The sequence below is a fragment of the Thalassophryne amazonica genome, chromosome 21 (genome assembly GCF_902500255.1).
Source record: "Thalassophryne amazonica chromosome 21, fThaAma1.1, whole genome shotgun sequence".
In the NCBI taxonomy this organism is placed as follows: domain Eukaryota; kingdom Metazoa; phylum Chordata; class Actinopteri; order Batrachoidiformes; family Batrachoididae; genus Thalassophryne; species Thalassophryne amazonica.
This window is the reverse complement of record NC_047123.1, coordinates 21,181,406-21,199,686: the sequence shown is the minus strand read 5'-3', so window position 1 is coordinate 21,199,686 and position 18,281 is coordinate 21,181,406. Positions and strand designations below refer to the sequence as shown.

General features: G+C 45.9%; 1 protein-coding gene across 1 annotated transcript in view; it reads right to left on the bottom strand.

The window, feature by feature from the left end:
• Nucleotides 1-18,281, bottom strand: part of LOC117503306 (glutamate receptor ionotropic, kainate 2-like) — a 176,745-nt gene that overhangs the window by 87,314 nt on the left and 71,150 nt on the right. The window contains exons 4-5 of the mRNA XM_034162522.1: nt 16,653-16,834; nt 10,041-10,094 (exon numbers count right to left, since the gene is read on the bottom strand). Of these exons, the coding sequence (XP_034018413.1) occupies nt 10,041-10,094; nt 16,653-16,834 (236 nt within the window). The remainder of the gene's footprint in view (nt 1-10,040; nt 10,095-16,652; nt 16,835-18,281) is intronic.

Below are 18,281 nucleotides of genomic sequence, written 5' to 3'. Positions count from 1 at the left end.
CCCCTCTGTCACTTGCTGTCCCTTGTCATCCAAGAAGGTCAGGTGGATAGACAAACTGCATGTCCTTTGTACCAGTAAATGTCTTTTCTAGGTCAGCTTTCTGCTAACTGTCCTTCGCTTTTTTCCATCCTTTCAACTGAAATGAAGATGTTCAATCAAAATGAAATGTAACCTTTGACCAATCCCTCACAATCTCAACTTCAGAAGAATTAAAATAGCAGGTTTGTTGGGTTGGAAACAATTTGGGGATTCATCGTCAACAGTTGCCAAGTTGTGAGGGCATTTGTTTTAAGGTGGCAGTAATTAAACCATTACTTAAAAAGCCATCACTTGACCCAGCTATCTTAGCTAATTATAGGCCAATCTCCAACCTTCCTTTTCTCTCAAAAATTCTTGAAAGGGTAGTTGTTTTGATCAGGATATGTCATTCAATGCACATATTAAACAAATATGTAGGACTGCTTTTTTTTGCATTTGCGCAATATCTCTAAAATCAGAAAGGTCTTGTCTCAGAGTGATGCTGATAAACTAATTCATGCATTTATTTCCTCTAGGCTGGACTATTGTAATTCATTATTATCAGGTTGTCCTAAACGTTCCCTGAAAAGCCTTCAGTTAATTCAAAATGCTGCAGCTAGAGTACTAACAGGGACTAGAAGGAGAGAGCATATCTCACCCATATTGGCCTCTCTTCATTGGCTTCCTGTTAATTCTAGAATAGAATTTAAAATTCTTCTTCTTACTTATAAGGTTTTGAATAATCAGGTCCCATCTTATCTTAGGGACCTCATAGTACCATATCACCCCAATAGAGCGCTTCGCTCTCAGACTGCAGGCTTACTTGTAGTTCCTAGGGTTTGTAAGAGTAGAATGGGAGGCAGAGCCTTCAACTTTCAGGCTCCTCTCCTGTGGAACCAGCTCCCAATTCGGATCAGGGAGACAGACACCCTCTCTACTTTAAGATTAGGCTTAAAACTTTCCTTTTTGCTAAAGCTTATAGTTAGGGCTGGATCAGGTGACCCTGAACCATCCCTTAGTTATGCTGCTATAGACTTAGACTGTTGGGGGGTTCCCATGATGCACTGAGTGTTTCTTTCTCTTTTTGCTCTGTAGGCACCACTCTGCATTTAATCATTAGTGATTGATCTCTGCTCCCCTCCACAGCATGTCTTTTTCCTGGTTCTCTCCCTCAGCCCCAACCAGTCCCAGCAGAAGACTGCCCCTCCCTGAGCCTGGTTCTGCTGGAGGTTTCTTCCTGTTAAAAGGGAGTTTTTCCTTCCCACTGTCGCCAAGTGCTTGCTCACAGGGGGTCGTTTTGACCGTTGGGGTTTTTCTGTAATTATTGTATGGCTTTGCCTTACAATATAAAGCACCTTGGGGCAACTGTTTGTTGTGATTTGGCGCTATATAAATAAAATTGATTTGATTTGATTTGATTTGTTTCCAGAAGAGAAGGATCGACCTGTACCCAGTCTTCATGTTGTGTCAGGCAACTTGTATAAAATTTGTGACAAATAAACATACAGATCCATTTCGGATCCACTGTGGCAACCAAAGTGAGGAGTGTCTTTGATTTTCAGGCGAACTTTGGGTTTTGATCACAAAGTATTTGGTTGAAAATATTGACACACGAAAAACCTGATGGATTTGAATCACGTGTGCTTGCATGAGCCAACCTTGAACCTTCGTGCGCATGCGTGAACTTTTTCACGCCTGTCGATTGCATCATTTCCTGGTAAGCAGCCTTTGTGTGAGGACGTGTGTAGCGCTCTCGGCGGATTTTCATTGCAAGGAAAATGGCGGAACGACTGGAGCAGCACTGCATCAAATTTTGCCAGAAACTGGGCGACAGCCAGGTGGAAACCATTTGGAAGATTCAGACGGCTTTCGGTGATGATGCTATGGGCATCACACAAATTAAGGAGTGGCACAACCGGTTTAAAGACGGCCGCACAATGATGGAGAGCGTGCCACGCTCCGGTCGGCCATCAACATGCTGAAATGACCAGATCATTTCCAAAGTGAACACTGTGGTGATGTGGGACCGTCATGTGACTATCCAAGAAATTGTGGAAGAGGTGGACATCAGCACTTTTTCGGCACATTCCACTGTGACAGAAGATTTGGCCATGAAAAAAGTGGCGGTGAAATTCATGCCGAAGCTGACGGCGGAGCAAAAGCACCTCCGTGTTGAAGTCTCACAGGACATGCTGGACTCCGAAAAATGATTTCCACCTCTTCCACAATTTCTCGGATAGTCACACGACTGAAAAGCCACCGAAAGCCGTTTGAATCTTCCGAATGGTTTCCACCTGGCTGTCGCCCAGTTTCTGGCAAAATTTGATGCAGTAGCAATGCTCCAGTTGTTCCGCCATTTTCCTTGCAATGAAAATCCGCCGAAAGCGCAACACACGTCCTCACACAAAGGCTGCTTACCAGCAAATGACACAATCGACAGGCGTGAAAAAGTTCACGCATGCGCACGAAGGTTCAAGGTTGGCTGATGCAAGCACACGTGATTGAAATCCATCAGGTTTTTGCAAAAGATAAAAAGGTCTGATACTTTTCTAACAGACCTCATACTATTACCACAGATTACACACATTTTAATGTCCCGACTGGCAATCAGTAAAACAGACAACTAGTCCATTGCCATTTCTTGATAACAGCCATTTATCTGCTTCAGCCAGGTAAAATATGGGAATCCTCTTAACCTTCTCCAGCTGCTGGGGCATCCTCTGAGGTACCTTCATACTGGATCATCCCCAGAGCAATGCCCCACATGGCCAAAATGTGGGGCATTAAGGAGTACTGACATACAGTACTCCTCACCTGTGTCTACCTCAGTAAGTCATTCCACTGGTACCAACAGATCCTCTGACGAGACCGATTACCAAAGACATCAATGTCTCAAAACAGTACAGTTTGACAGAAAGCTGTTGTGTGGGCCGCTGAAGAGGAGGTACTGCTGGCCCGCCACCACCAGAGGGCGCCGCCGCCTCACAGGAGCAGCCAAGGTGACAGCTGTCACCCATCACCTGAGACAGCTGACAGCAATCATCAGTCGGGTATATCAGCAGGACGGCATCTCCACCTCATTGCCGAGATATCGTTTCTACCAGAGAGGTGACGTATCAAAGCCTACTGAGTACACAGCCTTTGACTGAGCTAGTTATTGGTTACTGTTCCAACGAGAGGTGGAGGTACCTTTCCTGCCGTTCGGAGTTCTGGGTGCAAACGCGCCCCCATCTAACTGTTCTTTTTCCCTCGCCAGCAGTACCAGGTCCGACACGCGGAGGCAGTGGCCACCTGGGAGTTCGGGACTTGGCGGCTCCAGTATACCCGGGGACCTGTGGCGGAGGAAGCCGTGTGGTTCCGGTCTTACCTTGGAGAGGCGTCTCCTATCTTCGAGCCTGCCCACACGACACCTTTGTGTATTGACTTTTGTCCAATTCTGTAATTGGTTGTATTCGTTGTGCACATTCACAACAGTAAAGCGTTGTTATTTTGACTTACTCCATTGTCCGTTCATTTGCGCCCCCTGTTGTGGGTCCGTGTTCCTACACTTTCCCAACAGGATATCTCGGCCAGCGTCATGGATCCCGAGGGGCGTCAACCGGCTGTTGAACGGCCAATGGAAGAACAAGGCGCACAGGCGTCCGCAGGAGGGGTAATCGGTGAGTTGCAGCGGATCCTCACCGCTTTCACGACTCGGTTAGATTTAATGACCGAGCAGAACGCCCTCCTGAACCGCAGGGTGGAGGCTCTCGCCGCGCAGGTGGAAGCGCGCCCTCCGGGCGCCGCTGCGGCTCTCCCTCCCGTAGACCCTGTGCGTGACAGCGACGTTCCACTGGTTGTCCAACGACCCCCCCCACCATCCCCTGAAGCATACATAAGCCCCCCGGAGCCGTACGGAGGCTGTGTGGAGACGTGCGCGGATTTCCTTATGCAGTGTTCGCTCGTCTTCGCACAGCGTCCCGTCATGTACGCGACCGACGCTAGCAAAGTAGCTTATGTGATAAATCTGCTTCGTGGTGAGGCACGCGCTTGGGCTACAGCGCTCTGGGAGCAAAGTTCACGGCTCCTTCTGACATATGCTGGGTTTGTAAGGGAGCTCAGAACAGTGTTCGATCACCCTAATAGAGGAGAGACCGCTTCAGCCGTGCTGTTGTCAATGAGACAGGGGCGCCGGAGCGCAGCTGCCTATGCAGTCGACTTCCGCATCGCGGCTGCGAGGTCCGGCTGGAATAACACTGCCCTCCGCGCCGCCTTCGTAAACGGACTGTCATTAGTCCTCAAGGAGCACCTGGTGGCTAAGGACGAACCGCGGGATTTGGATGGGCTTATCGATCTTGTCATACGATTAGACAATCGGTTAAATGAGCGCCGTCGGGAACGAGACGAAGGGCGTGGCCAGGCACACGTCGTCCCTCTCCCTTCCGGTTCCAACCGCGTTCCGCCCTCCCCACGCTCCACGGCCCCTGCGCTCCGTGCGATCACAGCTCCCCCTGCTGACGAAGCTATGGACACGAGTAGGGCAACATTTAGGGCACCGGCCACACAGAGGAGGCTGGCCCGCGGAGCGTGTTTTGTTTGTGGCTCGATTGAGCATCAGGTACGGGACTGCCCCGAGCGGTTAAACACCAACGCCCGCCCCTAGACACTGGGCTAGGGGGGGGCAGAGACGTGCACGTGGGACACACCCACATCGCCACACGACTCCCAGTTACAATCCTTTATGAGGATTTAACCCTGAAGGCCCCAGCACTGGTGGACACGGGCTCAGAAGGGAATTTGCTTGATAGCAAATGGGCCAGGGAGATAGGGTTCCCTCTGGTGGCACTTACCTCGCCTGTGCAGGTTCGGGCACTAGATGGCTCCCTACTCCCTCCAATCACTCACAAGACACCACCAGTAACTCTGGTGGTGTCGGGGAATCACCGGGAGGAGATCGAGTTTTTTGTAACTCCGGCCACCTCCCGTGTGATTTTAGGTTTTCCCTGGATGTTGAAACACAATCCCCGGATCGATTGGCCGTCCGGGGTAGTGGTCCAGTGGAGCGAGACCTGCCATCGGGTATGTTTAGGTTCCTCGGTTCCTCCCGGTTCCCAGGCCAGGGAGGAGGTCAGAGCCCCGCCCAATCTAGGGACGGTGCCGGTGCAGTACCATGACCTTGCGGAGGTGTTCAGCAAGGATCTGGCACTCACCCTTCCCCCGCACCGCCCGTATGATTGTGCCATTGATTTGGTTCCAGGCGTTGAGTTCCCGTCCAGCAGGCTGTACAACCTCTCACGACCTGAACGCGAATCAATGGAGACCTACATCCGGGACTCTTTGGCTGCCGGGTTGATCCGGAATTCCACCTCCCGATGGGTGCGGGTTTCTTTTTTGTGGGGAAAAAGGATGGCGGATTACGTCCATGCATTGATTACAGGGGGCTGAACGAAATCACGGTTCGTAACCGATACCCCTTACCCTTGTTGGATTCGGTGTTCACGCCCCTGCATGGAGCCAAGATATTCACCAAGCTTGATCTTAGGAATGCGTATCACCTGGTTCGGATCCGGAAGGGAGACGAGTGGAAGACGGCATTTAACACCCCGTTGGGTCATTTTGAGTACCTGGTCATGCCGTTCGGTCTTACAAATGCTCCCGCGACGTTCCAAGCATTGGTTAATGATGTCTTGCGGGACTTCCTGCACCGATTCGTCTTCGTATATCTAGACGACATACTCATCTTTTCTCCGGATCCTGAGACTCATGTCCGACATGTACGTCAGGTCCTGCAGCGGTTATTGGAGAACCGGCTGTTTGTTAAGGGCGAGAAGTGTGAGTTTCACCGCACCTCTTTGTCCTTCCTGGGGTTCATCATCTCCCCCAACTCCGTCGCTCCTGATCCGGCCAAGGTTGCAGCGGTGAGAGACTGGCCCCAACCCACAAGCCGTAGGAAGCTGCAACAGTTCCTCGGCTTTGCAAATTTCTACAGGAGGTTCATTAAGGGCTACAGCCAGGTTGTTAGCCCCCTGACAGCCCTGACCTCACCAAAAGTCCCCTTCACCTGGTCGGATCGTTGCGATGCCGCGTTCAAGGAGTTGAAACGGCGCTTCTCGTCTGCACCCGTTCTGGTGCAGCCCGATCCTAGTCGCCAGTTAGTGGTTGAAGTGGACGCCTCGGACTCAGGGATAGGAGCTGTGCTGTCCCAGAGTGGGAAGACCGATAAGGTTCTTCATCCGTGTGCCTATTTTTCCCGCAGGTTGACCCCGGCTGAACGGAACTATGACGTCGGCAACCGAGAACTCCTTGCGGTGAGAGAGGCTCTTGAAGAGTGGAGACACCTGTTGGAGGGAACGTCCGTGCCATTCACGGTTTTCACTGACCACCGGAACCTGGAATATATCAGGACCGCCAAGCGGCTGAATCCCAGGCAAGCCCGCTGGTCACTGTTCTTCGGCCGTTTTGACTTCCGCATCACCTACCGACCCGGGACCAAGAACCAGAAGTCGGATGCCTTGTCCCGGGTACACGAAGACGGGGTCAAGGCGGAGTTGTCGGATCCACCTGAACCCATCATCCCGGAGTCCACTATCGTGGCCACCCTCACCTGGGACGTAGAGAGAACCGTCCGGGAGGCCCTGGCACGAAGCCCGGACCCCGGGGCTGGGCCCAAGAACAGACTTTACGTCCCACCAGAGGCTAGGGCTGCAGTCCTGGACTTCTGTCACGGCTCCAAGCTCTCCTGTCACCCAGGGGTGCGAAGAACCGTGGCAGTTGTCCGGCAGCGCTTCTGGTGGGCGTCCCTGGAGGCCGACGTCCGGGATTATATCCAGGCCTGCACCACCTGTGCCAGGGGCAAGGCCGACCATCGCAAGGCTCCGGGACTGCTACAGCCGCTGCCCGTGCCTCATCGCCCCTGGTCCCACATCGGCCTGGATTTTGTCACGGGCCTCCCGCCGTCCCAGGGAAACACCGTGATCCTCACGATAGTGGACCGATTCTCCAAGGCGGCCCACTTCGTGGCCCTCCCGAAGCTTCCTACGGCCCAGGAGACAGCGGACCTCCTGGTCCACCACGTCGTCCGCCTGCATGGGATACCATCAGACATCGTCTCCGATCGCGGTCCCCAGTTCTCCTCGCATGTCTGGAGGAGCTTTTGCCGGGAACTGGGGGCCACGGTCAGTCTCTCGTCCGGGTATCACCCCCAGACCAACGGGCAAGCAGAGCGGGCCAATCAAGAAATGGAGCAAACACTGCGTTGTGTTACAGCCGCGCACCCGGCGGCCTGGAGTACTCATCTGGCCTGGATCGAGTACGCCCACAACAGTCAAGTGTCATCAGCCACCGGCCTCTCCCCCTTTGAGGTGTGTTTGGGGTATCAGCCCCCGTTGTTCCCGGTGGTTGAGGGAGAGGTCGGTGTGCCCTCGGTCCAGGCCCACCTGCGGAAGTGCCGTCGGGTGTGGCGTGCCGCCCGTTCTGCTTTGCTGAAGGCCCGGATGAGGGCGAAGACCCATGCAGACCGGCGGCGGTCCCCGGCCCCTACGTATCGCCCCGGGCAGGAAGTGTGGTTGTCCACCAAGGACATTCCACTGCAAGTGGCCTCCCCAAAACTCCAAGACAGGTACATCGGTCCGTTCAAGATTCTCAAGGTCATCAATCCCGCCGCAGTGAGGCTTCAGCTTCCAGCCTCACTGCGGATCCATCCAGTGTTCCATGTGTCAAGGATCAAGCCCCATCACACCTCGCCCCTCTGTACACCCGGTCCGGCGCCACCTCCTGCCCGGATCATCGATGGCGAGCCGGCTTGGACAGTGCGCCGGTTGTTGGACGTCCGACGGATGGGCCGGGGCTTTCAATATCTGGTGGACTGGGAGGGGTACGGCCCTGAAGAACGCTCCTGGGTGAAGAGGAGCTTCATCCTGGACCCGGCCCTCCTGGCCGATTTCTACCGTCGCCACCCGGACAAGCCCGGTCGGGCGCCAGGAGGCGCCCGTTGAGGGGGGGGTCCTGTTGTGTGGGCCGCTGAAGAGGAGGTACTGCTGGCCCGCCACCACCAGAGGGCGCCGCCGCCTCACAGGAGCAGCCAAGGTGACAGCTGTCACCCATCACCTGAGACAGCTGACAGCAATCATCAGTCGGGTATATCAGCAGGACGGCATCTCCACCTCATTGCCGAGATATCGTTTCTACCAGAGAGGTGACGTATCAAAGCCTACTGAGTACACAGCCTTTGACTGAGCTAGTTATTGGTTACTGTTCCAACGAGAGGTGGAGGTACCTTTCCTGCCGTTCGGAGTTCTGGGTGCAAACGCGCCCCCATCTAACTGTTCTTTTTCCCTCGCCAGCAGTACCAGGTCCGACACGCGGAGGCAGTGGCCACCTGGGAGTTCGGGACTTGGCGGCTCCAGTATACCCGGGGACCTGTGGCGGAGGAAGCCGTGTGGTTCCGGTCTTACCTTGGAGAGGCGTCTCCTATCTTCGAGCCTGCCCACACGACACCTTTGTGTATTGACTTTTGTCCAATTCTGTAATTGGTTGTATTCGTTGTGCACATTCACAACAGTAAAGCGTTGTTATTTTGACTTACTCCATTGTCCGTTCATTTGCGCCCCCTGTTGTGGGTCCGTGTTCCTACACTTTCCCAACAGAAAGCACCGGGACACTCAAGACATGGACCATGGATCTACTGCAAAGATAATGGTATAACCAAATGGTTATACCATTATCTTTACACCTCTGTCCCGTAACATCATGATTCCATGAACTTTTCCAGCTGCAAGATCATATTTTAAGGTACTGTTATTGGCCTATAAAATTGTTCATGGTCTTGCACCTCCCTATCTGGCTGACTTGGTGAAGCCCTACGTACCATCTCGAGCCCTGTGTTTGCAGGGTGCAAGACTTTTATGTGTTCTCAGGGTGGATAAAAAGTCTGCCAATCACAGAGTTTTCTCCTACCGTACCCCAGCTCTGTGGAATGATCTCCCAGCACATATACGGCAGTCGGATACTATGTAGACGTTTAAACTAGTCTAAAGACTAGTTTTCCTTACTTTATCATTAGTTTTATTGTGTTATGATGTGTGCTCTTTTATGGTTTTGTCTTTTTATTGCATTCTTAATTTTTTTGTTCATTTTCTCTGTTTTTCTGTATTGTGTTGTGTGGTGCACCTTGAGGCGATCTCATCATGAATTGACACTATAGAAATTAATAAATTTTGAAATTTGATTTGAATTTGTCTCACAATCTCAAAAGCTGAGGACCCAGAGACATGAATGTCATTGCAGCGATAAGAGACAGATACACTTCTGATTGCTGAGTCCAGGAAGTCATTGAAAGCTTAGATGTTAGTCTTGATCCCTCACTTGACTTCCCAAGACCTGCATTCAGGGAATCCCTTAATTCTGCAAAGATCAAAGCATCACTGGAGCCTAAGCTGCTTGTTTGTACAACCCTACCCAACATCCAGTCCATGCAAGCACTGAACAGTATAGCAGCAAGAACACATCCCTGAGGAACGCCAGCATTCACTGTGAAATATTCAGAGATTCTGCCCATGCACCGTGCAGCGTTCACAGTGGCAGTTTCTATAATATCCAATATCTTGTTGAAGGTCCCATTAAACTGAACAGAATTACACGCTTTGGAAAATTAACACCTGGTGCAAAAATCGTAGACGTTCTTGACAAGCATGTGAGTTTAAAAAGGTTGGGGAAGAATTTCGATAATAGTCTGGCAGCAAACTTCCGAGGCTATATTTATAATCAAAGAGATGATAGTGAGTCAGCTTTTCAAGGCCATCTGCTGCTGCACAAGTTCAATTTCATTATCAAAGAAGAAAAGGTGTGATGAGGCGCACACGGAGACAAATTCGATTGTGTTGGAAAAACAAGCAAAAATAAATTAAAACAGGCAGATGTTTGAGCTGCCAGTAGGAAAGGAAAAAATCTTCCAACTACACACATACATACATACAAAGTAAGGCAATACAAAACAAAGTGTACAACGGCAGTGTGCCAACATAAAACCACGCCAGTGTACTCACCAGGGTAGTAAAAATGTAATGGTAGTACTCTGTCATCATACCCATGGCCAGAGCCTACAGGGAGGAAGCAAAGGCAGCTTGTAAGTGAAAATCAAAGACAGTTACATTAATAAGATTGTTTTTCCGTCTGTTCTGTTTTTTGATGTACATATAATTTATTTTAGCTTTACGTAACCAAACAACAACAGCGCACACAGAGTGCATATCTCTGCCACACCGCTGGAATTTTGGCTTTCTCCATGCGGCACTGTCAGAGAAATTATTATTCCCGTCTCGACTATGCCCGGAGGAAGAGAGGGACAGAGGACTTGGTTCAATTGAAGTCTTTATTTACCGCAGGAGTGAAACAGTGATATTACGCCTTCCTTTGCACAGAAGAAAGTTACACTTCACCAAGCTTATATGCAGGTTTTCAGATACCATTAGCAGGGTTACCTAGTAACAATTTCCCCAGTCGTAACTCTCCCCGCCGTCCCAAACACAGCTCTCAAACTTATCTAAACCAAGGTCAGCCTCGGCCCTTCTGAGATGATAAGTGTACATTCTCACACAAGCTTTATGCCCCATCACACATAGCAAGAATTTGCCGGAAGCATGTCCAACACCGCCATAATCCGACGCAGTCGGGAGGAAAAGAGGCGTGGTCTGCAGTGTCGGAGTGCAGACAGACTGCCTTGTCCACACCTGTCAGATTGCATCCAGAGTGCATGTAGATGACACAGACTGCTGTCAGATGGCCATAAAAGGTGCTGCAGACTGCCCGATCTCCAAATGTCTGGATGGCAAACACAGACCGGAGCGCTGTGTTCCTCACACGCACATGCACATGTGTGGTGTGTGTGTGTGTATGCATAATGCTGCATGGGCTACTAACCGCGCACGGGGCGCATGTGCATGCACTTGCGACTGGACTGCTTCACTCAACGTTTGCCGGCATTGGGCCATGCAGTCCCTCTGATGCCTTTCCAGGGAACTTTCTTTTTTCTTGTTTGCCCACTTCAGGAGCACAATGCAACTCTGGACACAGTGATGGTTGGATTATCACATGGAATTAATATTTAAATTTTGGGGGAGAGGATTTTAAACACAGGCTGCGTCCTGGCTTCATGTCCACGTTCTCGCTGTGAAACACTTCTGGACTGCTGTTGGAGGTGAGATTCATGTTTATTACCTCTGCAAAGGAGTTTATGTTTTCGGTCGCGTTTGTTTATTTGTTTGTTTGTCTGTCAGCAGGATAACTCAAAAAGTTTTGAACAGATTTTGATGAAGTTTTGTGGAGTGGTTGAAAATGACAAGAGGAACAAGTGATTAAATTTTAGTGGTGATCTGGATCACGATCCGGATCCTGATGCTAACTCATTAGCATGTCTATGGCATTTTCAATGTTAAAAGTTAGCATTATGCAGTTGCAGCTGTCATCATGTTTGGGTGCATTTGTTTTCAAATTGTAATATTTCTTAAATTTATTTTTGTTGAAATTTTGTGGAGTGGTTGGAAATGACAAGAGGAACAAGTGATTAAATTTTAGTGGTGATCCAGATCACGATCCGGATTCCAATGCTAACACGTTAGCATGTCTATGGCATTTTTAATCTTAAAAGTTAGCATTAAGCAGTTGCAGCTGTCATCACGTTTGGGTGCATTTGTTTTCAAATTGTAATATTTCTTAAATTTATTTTTGTTTAGGTTAGCCCTCTGTCTGTCAGCAGGATAACTCAAAAAGTTTTGAACGGATTTTGATGAAATTTTGTGGAGTGGTTGGAAATGACAAGAGAAACAAGTGATTACATTTTAGAGGTGATCCGGATCACGATCTGGATCCAGGAATTTTTTAAAGGATTCTTCACCATTACGGGATAGGGGGAATTTTGACATTCTTGTTTCTAACTCCACAAAAACAAGGCAGAAAGGCTTGAAAAAAATTAGGGTGTAACATAGTCAAATGTTCTATCAAACAACAAGGTTTGGTGACGATCGGATCCGGAATCCGGATCCGATCATCACCAAACTTTGTTGTTTGCGAGTTTGTTGTTGATGCAGTAAACATTTCCTTGAAGGTTTAATTTGTAAAAAAAATGACATGTACTTTCCTTTTGTTATTTTTATGTAATACCTGTTACAGTGGTTTAGTATTTTTTTATATATTTACCTCCGCCAAGGAGGTTATGTTTTCAGTCACGTTTGAACGGATTTTGATGAAATTTTGAGGAGTGGTTGGAAATGACAATTTGAAAGTGATTCCAAGTTCTAGTGGTATATTTTCATGGTCAAGGATGTCAAATATAAAGGAAAGAAAAGTGTATGTATCATAGTTTTGGTTGTAACACTGAATTGTTAAATAGATCACTGTGCCAAGGAGGGAATCTCGTTAGGGTCAGTGACCCTATGGCCTTGGCAGAGGTTTGCACTCTCTGAGTGCTTCTAGTTAATGGTCTAACTGCCTGGCACAAGTTCCATGTTATATCTCCTACAGAGTTAGAAGGGGATCATATATTACAGTGTGAGATACATCCAGCTCCGAGCCTGATGCGTGCAATGACGCGTTACTGCGCAGCATGGAGAGGCGCAACTGCCTGTGTTATGATGGAGACAATAGTTCACATTATTTACGTCACCCATGGGAAGGAATGGACAAATATCTGCACTGTAAGGCCTATTGTGGATATAACAGCCTGGTCAGATTTGCAGCGGGGTGCGCATATTAGCGCACAGAGCTTTCATTTTGATAGCCACTGTTCACATTCACTGTACAACCAAGAGATGTAGATGAGGATCACCTGTGAAAAAAAAAAAAAAAAAACCAAGAAAAAAAAACAACCAGAAGTTCTTCCATATCAGGATGTTAATCCTCTGTAAAACTTTCATAACAATATATGAAAAGCTGTGGTTTACAGGCTGTTGACAAACAAACAAACAAACAAACAGTGGTGAAAACATAACTTCCACCCAACTTCATTGGCGGAGGCAGTAAGAGAAAAAACTGCAGTAATTCAACATTTATCACAGTCTTGTTGTATCCCTTGGATATATGGCACTATAATCTTAATTAATGAATTAATTAACTAATTTTTGCTGTTTTTTTGCAGATTGCATAAGAATTCCAGCTGAGCAGCTTGCTCGTGAGGAGACATCGGTTTGATAAGATCCCCCGCAGTACTCATAAATAACATGCCTCTGTTAAATGAATTTAACGTGCCTGTGAGCAGAGTTGGACTTCTTAATTAAAAAACCTTTATTGTGCATCCGAGAGCATCCATTACGACGGGTCACTCGTACAGATCTAATATTCTGCAAAGAGATTAAAAATGCACAGGATGGAACTCAGGCATCCGAACCGTTTGCATCAGTGCCTAAAGACAGAATAATAATGTGAACATATAAGATGATTGTTTCATGCATAATGAATAAACCGAGCCGTGAGTTGATATATGGTTAAATTAAATTAAACTTTAAATTAATTGTTAAAAAGTGAATATGTTGATTTTAATTCAAGTCATTCCTTGGAGAAAGTTTGTACAGCCTTGGGCTTTTATAGAATATTTTTTAAATCTTTTTAATTATATCAAATAAGAAAAGATTCAGGCTTTAATATAGGAAAAGGTTTCAAATTATAGTCTTTAACTACATGGTAAAAGCAAATGTCTGCAACCTGATGGAAACAAAAATATGAACTGGAGATGATGAATTGTGTCTTTAATATAACTCATGGAAATTATTATTACACTCAGTCAGTCAAAGAATGTGTAGAAGAACATTATAACGTCACTAAATGTGTATATGAATAGAAGCTCTATGCTAAATCTCTCTAGAGTGGGCCATTTTCCCAAAATGAGGGAAGCCACCAAGACACCCATGACCATAGGAGTTACACCCTTCATTTGCTGTGATTGAACAGACTCTAGATATATTTATCATATTCTATTTACAATTACTGATATGAGCTGCAAGAAATATTTAGCGACTTGAAAGTATTATTTTGTCCATCCCTGTGTTGAAAGAACACTGGCTGTAAAAGTGATGATTTAGATATGTTACATTAAATATTGAATTTGTTACTTTGAGTTATTTATTTTTAGATTGTGCTATTGAGATTTAGCTTTACCATGATATTAAAAGAGCATATGTTTTAAATATGACAAATTCAGATTTTTTAAAATTGATATCATACAAAAATTGGAATAAATTAAAATATTTAAAACCGCCAATCGAGTGTAGTCTTTCTTCATTGCTTCTGGTGAATGACACATATTAAAATTAATATATTCCATTTCGCAAAGTTGTCTTACAGGATGTCAATAAAAATTTAAGAAATGTACCAAAATTAAAAATAACAGTCATTAAATCTCTGAACTCTTTCAGAGTTGTTGTGGGTGTCCTGGTGGCTCCCTTCACTTCCTTCTTCATGCATGGTTACTCAGTTTTTGAGGACAGCCTACTGCAGTCAGATTTTTATTTATTTGAGATTATATTGTATGTATTTGGTTTTACTGTGAAATGAAAGAACACAATAAAAGTTACAATTTTATGGTAATTTCTATTTTTAAAATTTGATGTATAACAAAAATTTAAATATGTAAAACTCCAGGCTGTTTCAACTTTATGTATCAACTGTTGATGAAATTACACCTTTTACAATCAATTTAATCTTTTTAGTTAAGCAATTTTATACAATATCAATATATATTTTAAAGAAAATTACAAATCACAATCACTGAAACTCTTGTTTTGGTGGCTTCCCTCGCTTCAGCCTATTATTGGCAGATTTTGATTGATTTTAGGTTATATACTAGCAAAGTACCCGTCCTTCAGACGGTGAAGAAAGAGTGTACTAATCGTGAGTCACTGACCCGTGAAAGTGTGCAGCAGTATACTGAGACAATGTATTAGCTTCCAAAAGAAAGCTTTCAAAGCATTTTGAAGTAGCAGTTATAACAGACACACTGAGCCCTTATTTAAGAAGGTTAAACTTCATCTTTTTTTAAGTCCTAAAAATTATGAAATGAATGAGTCTGTAGTGTAATGAAAATGGATGTAACTTTTTATTTTTTCTGATTATGCTATGAAGTTGTCAATAAAATGTATCTATCTATCTATCACATCACCAGGTGGCTGTAAAAGACATTTGCAGAAGTAAAAGCGCCACCTAGTGTATAGCGAAGTATGATGGGAATGACAGATCAGAATAAATTATGAGAATGCACGAAATTCAAGATAAGACTGGAAAGAAAGAGTAAAAAAAAAACATGCTGGCATTTGTTTGTAATAATTAAGAAGCAATGAAATTAGAACACAAAACTATACTGTTCTTATGCATTTTTTTTTGGCGCAGCCTGAGCAGTGGCGGCGCCAGGAAAGTTTTGTTTGGGGGGGGTAGAGGTAAAAGTTGGAGGGGCGCCACAAAATGTTGTCAAAAGGAACAATATCTAGTAAATTGCTTTATAAATACCAAGGTATATGTTTTAGTGCTCCTCTAAAATGTGGTATCAATGTACACAGACATCACTTAGAATGATTGCGGGTTCAGTAAACTTGCACATAGGTATAAATAAAGATAAGTGAAGTTTTAAGAGTGGTCGTAATAAATATTTAGGAAATCTAAATTTTTGGAGTATGGAGTTAAATTTGTCTCATTAATACTTGCAAATGCACAGAGGGTGATTTACAAATATCCTTTGATTTGTACACGTGCGTTGTGATCCACAAACACAAATTTCTGATTTGTAACTTGTGTGTGGGTTTTTACAAATAAATGTTTATTTGCAAAACTGAAAATTCTGTTTTGCACTGGCGGATCACTGAACACACACATTCATCACTTTGCTCAGTTACACAATACTGAGACATTCTTGGCGCAAAACTGCAGTTGAGATCCACAAATATGTCAGTCTCTATTCACATTATTGGCAGAATTAATGGGGGGGGGGGGGGGGGGGGGGTTCTGAGGGAGGGCATGGCTCATTATTGGGTGGGCTTAAGCCCCCCCAAGCCCCCCCTTGGTGCCGCCACTGAGCCTGAGCGCTATTTTTGGAGTCAAAATAGGGCCCTTATCACCTGAGCCATAATAGCTGGGGCAAATGTGATGGCAGATTTGGAATCTGTGGATGTTTTTGCCCTAGAAAACATATTCAGATAATTTTTAATGACCTACCTTGATGAAATATGGACGAAAAAACAAAACAAAACAGTGCTCAGTGACAATGCACTGAATGTCATACATGGAAGCTGGATGGATTCATATCTGCTCAGCGAAACTGCCATCTGGCAGAAATTGGCGGTATATCACAGATCGGCGGTTCTAATTAACCGCAAAATGTGGGCAATTAGGAGGATTTGTGAAAGAAACATGATGTGCATCTGTAACTACAGAGGATATGGGAAGATGGAGCGTAGAGATGATGTGTGAGGTGAGCAGATCCAGAGAACAATGAGGACAAAAATGGACCTCCATGCTTAGTGTGTGTGTGTGTGTGTGTGTGTATATATATATATATATATATATTCTTCTTCATTGTTTGAGGTGTAATAAAAAAGAAAAAAATACAAAAAAAAAAAAAAAACAACCCCAGAAGAGTGTGTATCATTTATGCATTCCGCTTAAAGTTAGACTCGGACCTGTTTTAGTATCCAGGCTGCCATCTCATGTCCACAATCAAAGATGACATGAAACTCCTTCGCCTTCTTCATCTCCTTCAAAAGCGGCTTGGCGTCCTTGGTCTCCGTCGGCAGCTGTCGAATCTTCAAACGGATGTTGTATCGTGACGGCGCCTTGATCAGCTCCTGCAGTCGAATGAGACCTGCAGACAAAGAGGATGCATAAAGCGTGGAAAGAGATGTTTTTTTTATTTATTTATTTTTTAAAGATGCAGCCAACGTGGGCCGTTTGATGCCACACTTTTTGAAGTATTTTCGATTCTGAGGAGGATGTAAAAGCGAGTGGATTCAGGTTTTCTCAGCAGAAAAAGGCTCATATGCATGCATTCCTAATTCTCACTCCACTGATCCTCCTACTCATACTTGGCAAGCAAACCAACTGCTGCAGACCTATCAAGAGAATTTAACACCAACCCGGCAGATTGCACTCTTTCATACCAACAAGAACAAAATAGAAAGAACCTCGATCTGCTCCCACCTACAGAAATTTCCAGTTCTGGAGAAGCCACCCTGGCTCTCGTCTTTGGGATAGAGTAGCCTGGAATGGGTTCAATTTGATTGTGATAGAAAGCTGTGGTCCACCGCGTCTTCTCCCAGCTGCACTTCAGAGGTGTTCTGATGAGAAAGACACTGTTTGCCGAGCTCGTACTCTCTACCCCCACCGGGGAGCCCGACGCCGCTGTCGCGTGCCGCGCTACAATCTTTGCCTTTCATTTCTCGACAGCACGCTCAGGTAGAACGCTCTCGAGGAGATACTGTGATGAGATTACAATGAGTCTGGCTCTCAGGGAAGAACTTCAGAATTCAGGGATGAAAGCAGTCGGATTGATGGGAGATGTGATTACTTGTCACGGGTATAAAAATGGATGGACCAGCGGGAACAGCTTGAGAGCAATAGGTGTTTTTTTTTTTTGTAATGGGCAGCATGAAGAGTTTGGTGGTACAGCGGAGAAGCTAGCATGAAATAGGAACCTGTTGTCAAATGTATCTAGTGGTGGGTGGATTCCTGATAATTACCCAAAAAAGTACTCATGTAAATGTAATCCTAGATCTAGGATGTCTTTCTGTGGTTGCCTTGTAAAAATTCAAAAACCTCAATGGGGAGCTGACCCCCCAACTGCCGCCACCTATGTTAAGCATCGCCTCACATATGTTGACCTGCAGAAAACATCACATGCATCACCTCATCTGCTCTCAACTTATCTGCGGCTATTTCCTATTTAATTGTTAATTTGGGTTCAGCAAGACTGACTTTTGTGGAATTGGCACGCATTAGAGGTGGGCGATACCGGGAATTTTGGTATTGATCCGATACCAAGTAAATACAGGCCCAGTATCACTGATATGGATACCGATACCAATACTTTTTCATATTTAAGTTTCATAGATGCAAAGGATCCTAAAGACCTAAGACAGAATTTCGCCAAACATTGTACGTGACAACAAAATACTTTATTATCACAATCAACATTTTTGTTTAAAAAAAAATCACTCAACACAACTTAAAACAAAATCTCCTGAGGTAGAGTGCTGACAAACCACAATACAAGGGTGCGCTGCTCCGTGTTGTGTGACACAGAGCAACGCTGC